We start from the raw sequence: 13,025 nt of genomic DNA, 5'->3' as shown, positions 1-13,025 counted from the left end.
GACTTGTGGTTAGCCAGTGGGGTGAGACCAAAGTCCTCTTTGGCTGGCTGGTTTGGTTTGCCTTAGAGGTAGAAAACCCCCAGCCTAGGGCTGTAACTGCCCTGTTTTAAGCGATTTGTCCTGAATTGGCACTCTCAGTTGGGTCCCGCCAGAACCGCATCGTTACACCTGCCCTCTGCATTACGTATCACTCTCCGAATTTTCGGGCCATCGGCAAACTTCATCCGTGATGATTTGATGTTTTCTTGCAGGTCACCGATAAAAATGTTACCTAGCAAAGGGCCAAGAACCGTTCCCAGCAGGCCCCACTGGGGAACACCCGCCCGAAGACTCCCCAGCTACAGAGAGTTGGAGCCCTGCCTTTTTGCGTGGCCTTGCAGCATTCTCCATCTACTACTGCCCTCAGCCGCCAAACCGGCCCCCGCCGCAAAGAGGGAACCCCAGCTAGTCTGACGGTCCATTTCCCGGGAGCCCCTCTGAACTGGCACTATGCCGTGACCCCGCCAGGCCCGGGGCTCCCTCCTCACCTTCAGCTTGGAGGGCTGGAAGGCGTGGTGGGTGCCCTTCCAGAGCGCCCGCAGGAGCACAGCGAAGCCGATGGCCAGGCGCCCTCCCGTGCCCAGCGGGTTGGTGTAGTTGATCTCAGCCTCGAAGGAGCGATCTGCAGGAGACAAGCAGGACAGGGTGAGCCGGGTCCCTCACAGCAGCACCCCAGCCCCAGGGCACAGCCACCGCCCCCCACTCACCATGGAAATAGTCCCGCAGCTCCCGCGTGTTGGACAGGGACTGGATGACACTGTTCATGAAGCAGGTGTTCCCCAGATTCACCAGCCCCGTGAAGCCCGGCAGACACACCTTCTTCTTCTCCTCCTCCTCCTCGTCCTCCTCCACGCTCTCACTGCTCACCGGGCTGTGCGTCATCGGCGGCACCATGCACATCGGCTTGGGCTGCCATGGCCGAGGGAGAGAGAGGGACAGGCCTGAGCGGGGCCCCTCGCTGCAAGGAGCTCAGCTGGGGCAGGCCGGAGCAGTTGGGAGCTCCTCCCCCAGCCAGCGCCCTGCCCCGCCCCCACAGCGCCCTGCTAGGAGCTCCCCCCCCCAGCCAGCACCCTGCCCCGCCCCCCCAGCGCCCCCTGCTGGGAGCACCCCCGAGTCAGCGCCCCCTGCTGGCAGCTCCCCCGAAAGCCAGTGCCCTGCCCCGCCCCCCAGTGTCCCCTGCTGGGAGCTACCCCACAGCCAGTGCCCTGCCCCACCCCCACAGCGGCTCCTGCTGGGAGCTCCCCCCACAGCCAGCGCCTTGCCCCACCCCCACAGCGGCTCCTGCTGGGAGCTCCCCCCACAGCCAGCACCCTGTCCTGCCCCCACAGCGCCTTGCAGGCAGGAACAATTCCTTTCCGAGAGAAGTGCTGCCTCTCCCAGAGCAGAAGGTGCTGTGGGCGGGTCTGCAGGTGCCGGGAGCTGAGCCCTCCTCTCAGCGCTGGCAGTGAAGGAGCTGAGTGCATCACTCTGGTGTCTGGGCCCTCGTGAATCTCGCCGGCTCACGCCAGCATGCAAGTGCTCACTGAGGGGACATGCGGTTCCTGCTTCACTGTGACGTGCTCTGTGGCCGTCCGGGCCGTGACGCCCTCCAAGCCACCGTCCTCTGCTCTGGGCTTCTCCTTCTCCCCTGCCCGAGCCTCCTCCTTACTGGACAGGGGGTGCTGGTTACTGCCCGGCTGGCTCTTATCCAGAGGGGTAGGGCCTGTTGGCATGGCAACCTTCGCACCACCCACTGCACCTTAAAAAGGGGGACAGGTGGGCTTGTGGTTAGCAGCGGTGTGGGCACGGGCAGAGCAGCTCATGCTCCCATCCCCAAGCTCTCCCCCGCCCCCAAAGCCGGCAGGGCCCTCCCACGTCCGAGCTCCTCCGCCCCCAAAGCCTGCAGGCCACCCCCCCCCATGCCCAGGCCCCACTCCCAAAGCCGACAGGGGCTGCCCCATGCTCGGCCCCCACCCCCAAAGCTGGCAGGGCCCCCCCACGCTCGGCTCCCGCCCCCAAAGCCGGCAGGCCACCCTCCCACACACGCCCAGCCCCCGCCCCCAAAGACGGCAGAGCCCCCAGGCTCCCCTGGCCCCATACTCAAGCTCCCTCCCCCAGCCTGCACTGTACGTGGGCAACGTCTGCCCTCCCCTATCAGAGACGGGAACTGAGCTCCCCCTGGGCGGGGGGCATATAGAGCTAAGGCGAGGGGAAGCCAAGGAGCAGACCTCGTGCAGCTGGGGCTTCCAGCCCCCCCCCAGCGCTGGCTGTGGCGTTTCTTCAGGCAGATGTTGATGCGGGAGATGGTGAAGTTGTACGTGCACTGATCCGGCTCAATGAGGTTCCTGGGGACAGGAGAGCAGGCTCAGGGCTGGCAGACATGAGGCAGGGCCCTGGCTGGGCTCCGATGCAGCTGGGACCTCTTGCAGGGTAGGGGGTCGGCAGCGCGGAGGCGCTCTGGGCTGGGCCAGCCGCCTGCCAGCGCAACGCCACCACTGATCCGCCCAGCCCCGCGCGTCGGGGGGAGGGGGAGGGGGGGTCTGGTGTGTTGTGTCCAGCATGGTCTAGGCTCTGCCTGGTCCCCTGGCTCCTCACCCTGGGAGCGCACGCCAGGCAGCTTGCACCTCGGCGGAGGGCAGCACGTACCAGGGCAGCAAGCGCAGCCAGCCGGGCGCTGTCTGCCCCGCTGGCCCCGGTTCGGATCAGCGCAGACGGAGCTGCCTTGCGCAGTGCCATCCGGGGCAGGGGCTCTCCGCCCCTTGACGCCCAAAGGGGCATTGCTTGCACAAGGCCAGGGGCAGTGGGGATGGACCCCACTGTGCTCCTGCCACGAGGCCGATCTGTGCCTGGCTGGAGGAGAGCAGGAGCAGCAGGGTACTGCGGGGCCAGCGCCTGGTACCTGAGTTTCACCTGCCACCTAAACACCGTGTGGGGGCCGCAGCTGGGGTGCAGTCGCAGGAAGTTGACGTCACTGCAAGGAGAGGAGAAGGCGATCAGAGGGCACGCGGGGGAGCACCTGGCATGCTGCAGCCCCCGCAGGGCGCGGCCAAGCCCGGCGCTCGGCAGTACCTGGTCCGGAACACCAGCGTGAAGTCCTGCTCCCGGAACAGCACCTTGGAGGTCTCCCTGTGGATCTCCTTCACGTAGACGTGCACCACCACTGAATCACTCCCCTTCTCGTACGAGTCGTTCTTCACCAAGCTCAGGCTCACGATGGGCTCTGGCTCTAGGACAGGACAAGGCCAGGTGGGGCGCGAGGCGGCTGTGCCCTGGGAGCCCCCCGCCACCAGCGCCGCAGGCAGACGGGCCCCAGGACTCAGAGGGGAGCTCTGGGCCCAGGCTCCCGTTCGCTGGGACGGCAGCACCACCCCTCAGGGAGCCAGGCGCCCTTGGTTCCCACGCCGCCGGCCGGCAAAGAGACGGAGCAGGCTCCCGATAACTGGAGGGGCCCGGAAAGCCACGGCCTAGTGCTCTGGTTCCCTCCCCCTCTACACTTACCATCCGCTGCTGCTTCCAGGGCAACATCCTCTTTGGACCAGTCTCTCTTCTCAGCGTCTCTGCCCAGCGGAGGGGAGGCGGGGGCCAGGGTAGCCTCGGGGCCCTCGCCAAGGGCTGGCGGGCACTGGGAGACGGCCGGCTGCAGGGGTCTCTTCTCCAGGCAGGGCGCCATGTGCTGGGGAAAGCTCTCCGAAGGGGCAGCGAGCGGCTGCATCCCCACAAGCACGGGCTCCTTCTGCAGCTCTTCGGCCTTCATGTGCAGAGGGGGAAGGTGAGACATGGGGGGTCCCCCTGGAGCTGGGGCCGGCCCCCCTCCAGCCGTAGCTCTGCTCTACGGCCCCGAATGGCCAGGCTGCCAGCTCGGCCCTAGCCCCTGCCAAGCGAGGGGAGCCCCCTCCGTTCCCACCTGCCCTGCCCCCCCGCGCAGGGTTTCCTGGGGCGCAGAAGGGACCCTGGGCTGAGCTCCAGGGCTCCTACCCACCCAACTGCCAAGGGCCAGAGTGCTGCGCCAGGAGCGGGGGCACCTTCCCTCTGCCCAGAGACCAGAGCCAGGTGGATGCTGGGCTCTGGAGTTCCTCAGCCCCAGGGTGCGAGCCTGGTAAGTCAGCCAGTCAACAGACTGCTGGGATCCAGCCCCTCACGGCCCCCACCCCAGGGCGCCCGCCTCGGCCCAGACAGAGAACCTGAGCCGGGGACTCAAGCAAGCAGCCCAACATCCTGAGGCTGTGGCAGGGCCGGGCCTCCCCGTTTCCACGCCCCAGCCAAGCCTGCAGGGGGGCTCCAAGGAGCACCACTGGGAGACTGGGACCCCCGGCCTCACCCTGAACGAGGGGTTCCTGACCCCGGGAGAGGGGATGGGGCAGGACAACGCCTGTGATGGGGGCAGCAGGATCCCCAGTGCCCCCCGCTTACCTTCACCAGAGGCGGGGTCAGGTCCGTGGCAGCATCGCCGTGGGCTGCTCGGCCGTTCTGCCGGCTGCCCCCTCTCCCGCTGGGTCCCTTGCCAGGCTCCAAGCCCCCAGGGACCCCGGCATTTGGCTCCTCCTCCATCAGAGCCACCTTGAGGTACCCAGCCCGCTTGGCGCTGGGCCCGCTTTGCAGCCTGGGGCTGGCCGGGCTCTTCCCTTCTGGGGCCTCGCCCCTCCCTGGAGCTCGCTTCGAGTTCGGGAACTCCCGCTTGCTCCTCGACAGCTCCTCGGGGGCGGCCTGTGCAGGCTGGGGCTGCTCCTTCCCGTTCTGGCTCATGGCCCCCTTGGCTAGCTCCTTGGATCCGTCCTTCCGCTTCTTCTGGGAAAGGTAACGGGGCCCGTTGGGACGGCTGTGCAGCCGGGGCCCTGGCCCGAACGGGACCCCGCGAGCAGCAAGGCGGGTGCAGCTCCACGCCATTGGCAGAGGCATGGCCAGCCTCCCACCGCCCCGGGCCAAGGCAGTGGCAGCCAGGCCCTCCGGCCAGCGGGACGCTCAGAGACGCCCGCAGTGCCCACCCTCCTCTCCCCAGCCCCAGGGAGCTCAGCTCCCTCTCCCCTCATCTCCAGTGGGCCCTGCGGCGGGTTCGGGGTGCGTGGCCAGCAGGGCCGGCTCCAGGGTTTTGGCCGCCCCAAGCAGCCAAACAAACAAAACAAAACAAAAAAGCCGCGATCGCGATCTGTGGCGGCAATTCGGCGGGAGGTCCTTCGCTCCGAGCAGGAGTGAGGGACCGTCCGCCGAATTGCCGCCAAACAGCTGGACGAGCCGCACCTCTCCGGAGTGGCCGCCCCAAGCACCTGCTTGGTAAGCTGGTGCCTGGAGCCGGCCCTGGTGGCCAGGGCCTGCCACAGCCTTACCAGGAGCGAAGCCCAGGTGTGCAGGGGGATCTTCTTCTGAAGCACCAGCTGCAGGAAGTTGCCCTTCTTGCCCTGGACTTTGCTGCAGGAGCTCTCAATCTCCCCGTAGAACTGCCCACTCCACTGGCGGCCATCTGTGGGCACAAATGGGGCCCTCACAGCTGGGGCAGGCACAGGCAGGCGCTGCTGCACTGCGAAGGGACTCTGCTCAGGGGGCCCCATGCCTCCAAAGGGGGCTCCGGACAGAGCTCAGGCCTTCAGCGCCTCCTGCCAAAGGTGCTGCAGCAGTGAGTCGGCTCCCCTTTGCCGCAGGCCGGCCCAGCGCTGCCTTTGCAGAGGGGCTGCGGGGCTCTCACCCCGACAGTCCATCTCCACGTTGCCTGCTCCCCTGCAGCCCTGACAGCGTCTGCCACTGCCACGCATGGGGGGGAATTCCAGCCACTGGGCTGCACCATCTTCCGACAGTTCCGTATGCCGCCTCTGGTCACGCTCTGCCACATGCTTCCTTGCCTATGAGGGGCCTACAACTCACCATTCTCCGCCAGCCTGCTGCTAAGCCCAGCACCACTTCTTCCCTTCGGGATCATACCCCAAATCTCCCTCTGTTCAGCTGCTTCCTTTCTGGCTGGGGACGCGCGGGGAGGGGCCCCAGACCCGCTCAAGGTTTCAGCTCTTTGTTTGGGACTAGCCTCCAGGGTCTGTCGTCTCCTGTGCAGAGAGGGTGTCCCCGACAGGCCGGGCAGGTACCAGGAACTAGTCTCCATTAGGCCCTGACCCAACCCGCGTGGCTACAGAAGGGCTCTGCTGAGAGCTGCCTCTCCCGTCAGCGCGCTCCAGCTTGCTGTTCCCAGCGGTACCCTCTAGGCTGGTGGCTCCGGGGCAGGCCAGATGGGGTTGGGTCCGCAGGGAGCACAGAGTATGTGGCCCAGCTCCACACACTACTCTGGGTTACCTAGGCTATCTAGTGCTTTCTTCTTGCCCCCCACCCCTTTTGCCCTGCTTGGTACTGCGTGCTCTGGTTAGCGGAGGACACGGGCCCAGCGCAGCCACGTGAGCCGGTGACGGGGCGTTCCGCTCGCCTGTCTCCAGGCGCCAGCCATGATCCTGCCTTGAGCGGCTGTTACCTGGCAGCCTGACCACGCAGTCGGTGTCTGTGAACGCAGCATCCACCTCCTCCAACTTCAGGGGCCCGCTGCCCAAGTTCAGCTTCACAATGACCTCGTCAGCGTTCTGCTTCCAGTCCAGCAGCAGGTCTGCAACAGCAGAGGGACAGCGTCACTCCCGGCCCACTCCGGGGAGCAAAGAGGCACTCAGCACGCTCCAGGAAGGGATTAGTGGGAGCCCCTGGGGAAGGGGGCGAGAACGGGCGCAGCTGGGAAGCCCCAGGGGCACAGGGCCAGGCAGAGTTGCTATGGCCCCGCCCCAGGGGCACAGCGCCCCGAGAGGGAAGAGCAGCTCTCCCCGTGCGAGCTGCTCCGTCTCGTGGCGGCGCGGCGCCCAGGCGGGCTCGCACTGCAGCTGGAGGGGGCTCTGAGCCGCCTGATTAGCAGTCCCAGGCGGGGGGATGCCAGCCGCACCGCGCTCGCTCCCCAGGAGGGCCGGGCCAGGCCGGGGGCTGTGCTGGAGAGCGCGGTACAGCAGGTCTGCCCGGCTCCCGCAGGCTCTGTGCGTGGCTGTCACAGCTGAGCCAGGCCTGCTGGTGTCCCCGCACAGGAGCCCAGCTACAGCAGAGCGAGGCAGTGCTGGAGCAGGACCTGCGAGGGCAGGGGCCTGAGCTCCCTGAGCCGAGGCCACGCAAGGGCGCTAGCGCACTCCTGCCGGGGGAGCAGCCGCACACAGGATCAGTCTGCAGCTCGACACTGGTACCAGGGCTGACCCAGGAACACCACAGAGCCCCACTCCAGGTGCAGGCTCCCCCGGGCTCCTGGCCAGCCCTCTTGGCTTGGTGCCTGCTGCCTCCGCGGTGGGTGGCTAGACGAGTGCTCCTCCCAGGGGCAGCCTGGCTCAGGCCCGTCGGCACTGGAGGTGGAAGGGACAGAGCGGCGCTAGCAGGGGGCAGCGAGCTGCATGGAGTGCAATGTCTGAAGCCGTAGGGACAGTCTCAGGGTGGCCAGCGCCTGCTGCTGCAGCGACTCTGCTCTCTTCAGCTCGCTCGGTCAGCGCTCGGTCAGCGGGGCACCCAGAGGCATGGAAAGGAGCCGGATGCCCATGCGTCTCTCCTAGCTCACTGCCTACACTGACCGCACCAGAGCCCGGCATCCAGCATCCCACTGGCAGGCCACAATGCCAGGCCGAGCTGCCTGCCTGTACACCCAGCCCGCAAGGAACCTGACCCCCTGGGTAACACAGGCCAGACCAGCGGCTTGCGGAAGGCTCCGAGATTTATCCCAGCCAGAGGGGCTGATACACTGAAGGGGTCCCAGGGACCATTGCAGAGCAGTGGGAGAGCACCGGGCCTGGGGAACTGTGACGGGACATCCAGCCGAAGTGACGGAGAATGCACCACACACTAAGAGCAGCTGGGGCAGTGGCTAATTACCCCTGCTGGCAAAGAGCAGCCCCTTATTTCCAGTCTGAACGACTGACTCCAGCTACTGGATCGCAGAGCCCTCTGCTACCAAGTCTTCTCTCTTCATAGACTCTCAGAATATCAGGGTTGGAAGGGACCTCAGAAGGTCATCTAGTCCAGCCCCCTGCTCAAAGCAGGACCAATTCCCAACTAAATCATCCCAGCCAGGGCTTTGTCAAGCCTGACCTTAAAAACCTCCAAGGAAGGAGATTCCACCACCTCCCTAGGTAACCCATTCCAGTGCTTCACCACCCTCCTAGTGAAATAGTGTTTCCTAATATCCAACCTAGACCTCCCCCACTGCAACTTGAGACCATTGCTCCTTGTTCTGTCATCTGCCACCACTGAGAACAGTCCAGATCCATCCTCTTTGGAACCTCCTTTCAGGTAGTTGAAAGCAGCTATCAAATCCCCCCTCATTCTTCTCTTCTGCAGACTAAACAATCCCAGTTCCCTCAGCCTCTCCTCATAAGTCATGTGCTCCAGCCCCCCAATCATTTTTGTTGCCCTCCGCTGGACTCTCCAATTTATCAACATCCTTCTTGTAGTGTGGGGCCCAAAACTGGACGCAATATTCCAGATGTGGCCTCACCAATGCCAAATAGAGGGGAATGATCACGTCCCTCGATCTGCTGGAAATGCTCCTACTAATGCAGCCCAATATGCCATTAGCCTTCTTGGCAACAAGGGCACACTGCTGACTCTTCCCACCTAGGCACAGACTCTGAGCACGTCTTCTCTGAAGGGCTGCCCTCTAACTCGCCCTGCAAGGCAGCTTTCTCACTCCTCCAACCAGCTCGCCTCCGAACCGCTGATGAAACAGCCCTTTCCAAGCCTGGACCCAGCAATGGACAGTATTCAAGTGGTGGTCTCACCACTGCCGTTCAACTCCCTGCTCCACTGAACATTCCCCACTTCGGACACCGCATGGCACGCTGAGCGCCTGCTTGCTGACTTTCCTCCATGACCCCCGTGTCAGTGCCCACCCCCCCCCACCCTGTACGGTCACCTGCAGCCCTCGCTGCTCCCCGCAGGGCCCTGCTGCACTCAGAGGTCTGATGGGGCGCAGCGTCCAAGTGACCCAGGGTGCATTCTAGCCGTGCCAAGCTTAGCGGCGCCCGCAAGCGCTCTCAGCGGGGATGTTAGTTTTGCTTCCAGGGCCAAGACAGCTAGCAAATGGGGCAGGGAATTGTGAGCATTCCCCATTCCCTCTGGAGACCCCAGCAAGCCAGCCGCTAGCCCGCCCCAGTGATTTCAGAGAGAGCTTCCCCAGCAGACCCCGGACTGAGAGTGCTTCTAAGATGAAGCTCCAGCCACCTTGGGACCCTGTCTGTGACAGTCACAGCCCCCTGCAGGGGTGAGGAGAAGGAGCTCTCCATTCAGAGAGGTGCAAGTCCTGTAGGCCCTGCTGATGCATGGGGGGCCCCAGCTCCAGCGAAGTTGCTGGACACGCAGTGCGGTGCAGCACAGAAAGCACACTGGCTGCTGAGGAACCGGATACATACCGGGGAAGGGATATGGGGATCCCCATTGGTGATCTCAGCCTGTCTGTGATGGAGTGGGGGGGGGGGGGGGTAACTACCGCCATGGTAATGAGCGACCCATTGCTCAGTCAGAGCGAATGCTGCACCACCACCAAACGGCTAGTGCCACGTGCTCAGGGCATGCTGGGACGCCGGTGAGTCTGGCCCACCCAGGCACTCGGTACTAGAGGAGGGTATTTGCTGGCGTTGGGAAAGGCCAAGGAGAGGATGCACACACATAGGGGGAAGCGACCAGACCGTAACGCTGCACGGAGAGGCCTTCCAATGGCGTTCTTAAGGCTGGGGGTTGCTCTAGAAAAGCAGGGAAGGGATTAAAAATTAGAGCAGGAGCAGCCGTTGCTGGCTCCAGCCTGCTGGCCATCAGAGCCTGAGGGCTCCCTGCCCGGGATCAGCTGGGGTGAGCCACCATCTGAACGCTGCTGTCCCAAAGCGACCTGGGACCCCCAGCAGCCCAGAACCTCCCCGTTCCAGCTCCCAGGAACGGCCGCAGTGGCATTCTCACCGCCCTGAGGAGCACGTCCCAAGCTGGTGGGAAAGTGTCAGCCTACAGGGGTCGCACTTCCCAGCAGCTCAGGACTCGGCAGGCACACACCGTCCAGCGTAAGCAGCCCCCCGCAGCGGGCTAACCTGCAGAGGCCAGGGGCTCTGCACCCCTCCTCGCAAACAGCAGAGCTGCTTCTGTGCACGCTAGTTAACCAACCAGCCCCGACGGCGACAGGTCTGCAGCGTGCCCACCGCAGGCATACAGGGGCTCCTCGGAAGGGAGCCCAGCTGGCCATGGTAACTAGTGCTCCTACAACACACCGGGGAAGGCGAGCGCTAGCGAAGGCAGGGGTTCAAACGGACAGGAACAGCTTGCCGAGGGGCAAGGGAATCTGGGGAAGTGGGTTGGGCTCTGCCCAGCACGCCCACAAGGACCTGCAAAGCCCAGCAGTCCCTGGAGCAGCCTGCGGGGAAGGCCCCTAGAGAACCTCCAAAGCTCCCGCGGGCCGGCCCCACCCCGTGCCAGGCATCGCGTGCTGGCAGCCTGCAGCTACTCGCTAGGCCACAGGACACCCAGCAAGGCAGTCCCTCACAATTCCACAGGGGGCTGTCACAGCCCGCCTGTGCCCAGCCCCTGGAGAGTCCCACCTGCCCTGCAGCACTGCCTGCGCGAGGGGTCCCCTGGGGGCGCACGGCTGCCAGCACAGCTCTAGGCAACGCCGGGGAGAGGAGGAGGATTCCCACGGGGCAGAGCTCCCTGCCGCCCCCCGCGTGGCTTTGGCATGAGGGGTTATCCCAGTGATTTACTGTGCGAATCCCAGCGCGGCTGCACCGCGGGCGCCGGGGAACGATGCACCATAACCCACCAGGCCCAGAAGTGAAGTGCCATGTCAGTGTGTATCCTGCAGAGGAGCCAGGCTGGCTGCTCTGTGCACTCGACTGCTCTGCTGTTTCCTGGCCAGTACCAGTGGGCCTGCACTCGGCGCAGCTGCAGATTCTTTGACATTTGGCAGCCTTAGGGCTTGTCTACACAGGGAGCTATTCCAGGAGAGCCAGTCCGCTTTCCTTCCCACACTGTGGGTACGCTGCATTGGGGGTGCAAGGTCAGCGCAGGCGATCCTGGGCTAGACAGGCCCCGGGTCTGACACAGCACGGAGCGAGTCACCTCCCAGCAGAGCCTGGCCTCACCTGACTGGATCCCGTAGCAACACCCAGTGCAGGTGAGGGGCAGCTAAGTGTCCTGCTTCCGACACAGCCCAAGCAGGTAAGCAGCTCGCCCCCCCGAAGGCCATCCCTAGGGTATCTGCTGCTACAAGAGGGGCGGCCAAGGCAAGGCCCAGCTCCAAGCCTCAGGGGGTTGGCTCGCTCAGAGACAGGTTCCAGCTGCGCTCACACATGGCGCCAAGTGGCAGCCGGAAAAGCAGATGAAGGATTCAGAGACTTGTGCCCAGAGGAGCATGTTACATGGGCGAGTGGAAGCGCTTAGTTGAATTTGCTTATCCTACAGCAGACGGCTGCAGGGAGAGGTGGAGCAGCGGGACAGCCGCACCCCGGGCCCTACCTTTCTTAGGGTCGCTGCCAGGGGGTCTCTCGCCCTCCTTGCTCTCCTGGTTGGCTCGGTCCTTCTGCTTCTTCTTGTTGGTTGCATCCTCCAGCCCCCGGGACGCTCTCCTCTGGCCTGGGGCACTGGCGCTGCTGGACATTTTCAGCCGTTTGGATGAGACAAACGGCCCACCGGGGTCAGTGATGGAGTCTGGGTCAGGGGTTCGACGCTTTCTTCCTGGCCCAGCTATCTTGGCGACTCTTTGTGGGCAAACTCTCTGGCAAGGAACAAGTGACCTAGGGAGACAAGAGCGCACAAGTGAGCGGATGTGGCAGTGGGGCTGGCCGGAGAAGGGCCTGGGCAACAGGTTCTGAGTCAGGCTCATGACAGAGGCCCTGTGACTTTAAAGCCCAGCCAGGCCTAAAGGATGCCAGGGTACTCCCCAGAGCAGCGTGCCAGAGTGCCTGGCCTGGCTCCAAGAACCAAGGATCCAAGAGCAGACTTCCAGCTGACTCAGAGGTGCTGAAAAAGTCGCATTCCAGGCTAGGCTCTCAGAGCATCACCACCAATGGAGAGCAGGACCCCCCGCTGACTTTACTCACCCCCAGGTGGGGGTTTTACCTGCCCCCGAAGCGGCAGGGCTGCCTGGGCTGGGCTGGGCAGAGCCAGACTCACAGAGTAATGCAGACAGTCAGCGGTGACGCCTGCCCAGGGCAATGCAAGCAGGCTGGCCAGAGGATGGCTTATCCTCACCCAGGGCTCGGATATACAAAATGTCCCATGCTCTTCAGACCCCGAGTAACAAAGTCTAACCCAGCTGCTTGATGCCAGAGAACGTGGGCCTGTCAGTGCTCCTGAGAGGAGCTAGTGGGATCTGCTGCACGGGTGTGCGAAGTCCGTCAAGCCCGGGGAGCAGGCGTCACGCTGCCTGGCCCCCCATGGGAATAATGGTCCCCAGAGAAGCCTGCCAGAGCGCCGACTAGGCGCTCAGTTGTCTCCGGAGGTGAGGGCTGTTACTTCAGCACTCCCATGGGGGCTTAGCGGCCCCGCCTGGCACATGGCCATGGCGGCAGGAGTAGCCATTTAAAAGTAAACTGGCTCCACAAGTACTGGGGGCTGATGCCTGAAAACAGCGAAGGAAGGAAGGAAGGAATCGTTCTGCTCCTGGGCTGGATGGAAGCCGCTCGCTCCAGTAAGAGCCAGTCTCTTTCGCCCCTTCTGCAGCCCATGCACAGAGAGCCTGCCCACCCCAGGCACACCCTGCTTAGTTACGGTAGTGAGCAGCGACTGGGTGCGCTGATGAGACACCTCGGCCAGCGTACGCAGCCCGCTCCGGACAGCAGACTCCCTGCCCACGCTCTGTACTGGGCTGAGGTCATCCTGGCTCTCCAGGCTCTGGCTGCCAGACCCTGGTTTCACTTTCACTCTCCAGCACTGAGCACAGGCCCACTCCAGGGACAGGCTGTCGGGAGCAGCTGGGGACCTGCCGCAGGTTCAGCTCCAGTGCCCGGCGGGAGAGCAGCAGCCCCTGAGAACAGCTGCCACCG

At 64.4% G+C, this 13,025-nt stretch overlaps 1 protein-coding gene across 1 annotated transcript in view; it reads right to left on the bottom strand.

Moving 5' to 3' along the window:
* LOC112113830 (ubiquitin carboxyl-terminal hydrolase 19) overlaps positions 1-11,769 on the bottom strand; it is a 59,807-nt gene extending 48,038 nt beyond the window's left edge. The window contains 12 exon segments of the mRNA XM_029914473.1: positions 528-661; positions 747-948; positions 1,563-1,777; positions 2,247-2,274; positions 2,276-2,363; positions 2,918-2,989; positions 3,088-3,244; positions 3,517-3,766; positions 4,429-4,803; positions 5,340-5,473; positions 6,464-6,592; positions 11,497-11,769. Coding sequence (XP_029770333.1) covers positions 528-661; positions 747-948; positions 1,563-1,777; positions 2,247-2,274; positions 2,276-2,363; positions 2,918-2,989; positions 3,088-3,244; positions 3,517-3,766; positions 4,429-4,803; positions 5,340-5,473; positions 6,464-6,592; positions 11,497-11,638 — 1,926 coding nt within the window. The 5' untranslated portion in view covers positions 11,639-11,769.
* Between the last annotated feature and the right edge of the window lie 1,256 nt (positions 11,770-13,025).

This window comes from Terrapene carolina, unplaced genomic scaffold (genome assembly GCF_002925995.2).
Source record: "Terrapene carolina triunguis isolate 2854851 unplaced genomic scaffold, T_m_triunguis-2.0 Scaffold51780, whole genome shotgun sequence".
NCBI lineage: Eukaryota > Metazoa > Chordata > Testudines > Emydidae > Terrapene > Terrapene triunguis.
The sequence above is the reverse complement of the archived record's forward strand: the minus strand, read 5'-3'. Positions and strand labels throughout refer to the sequence as shown.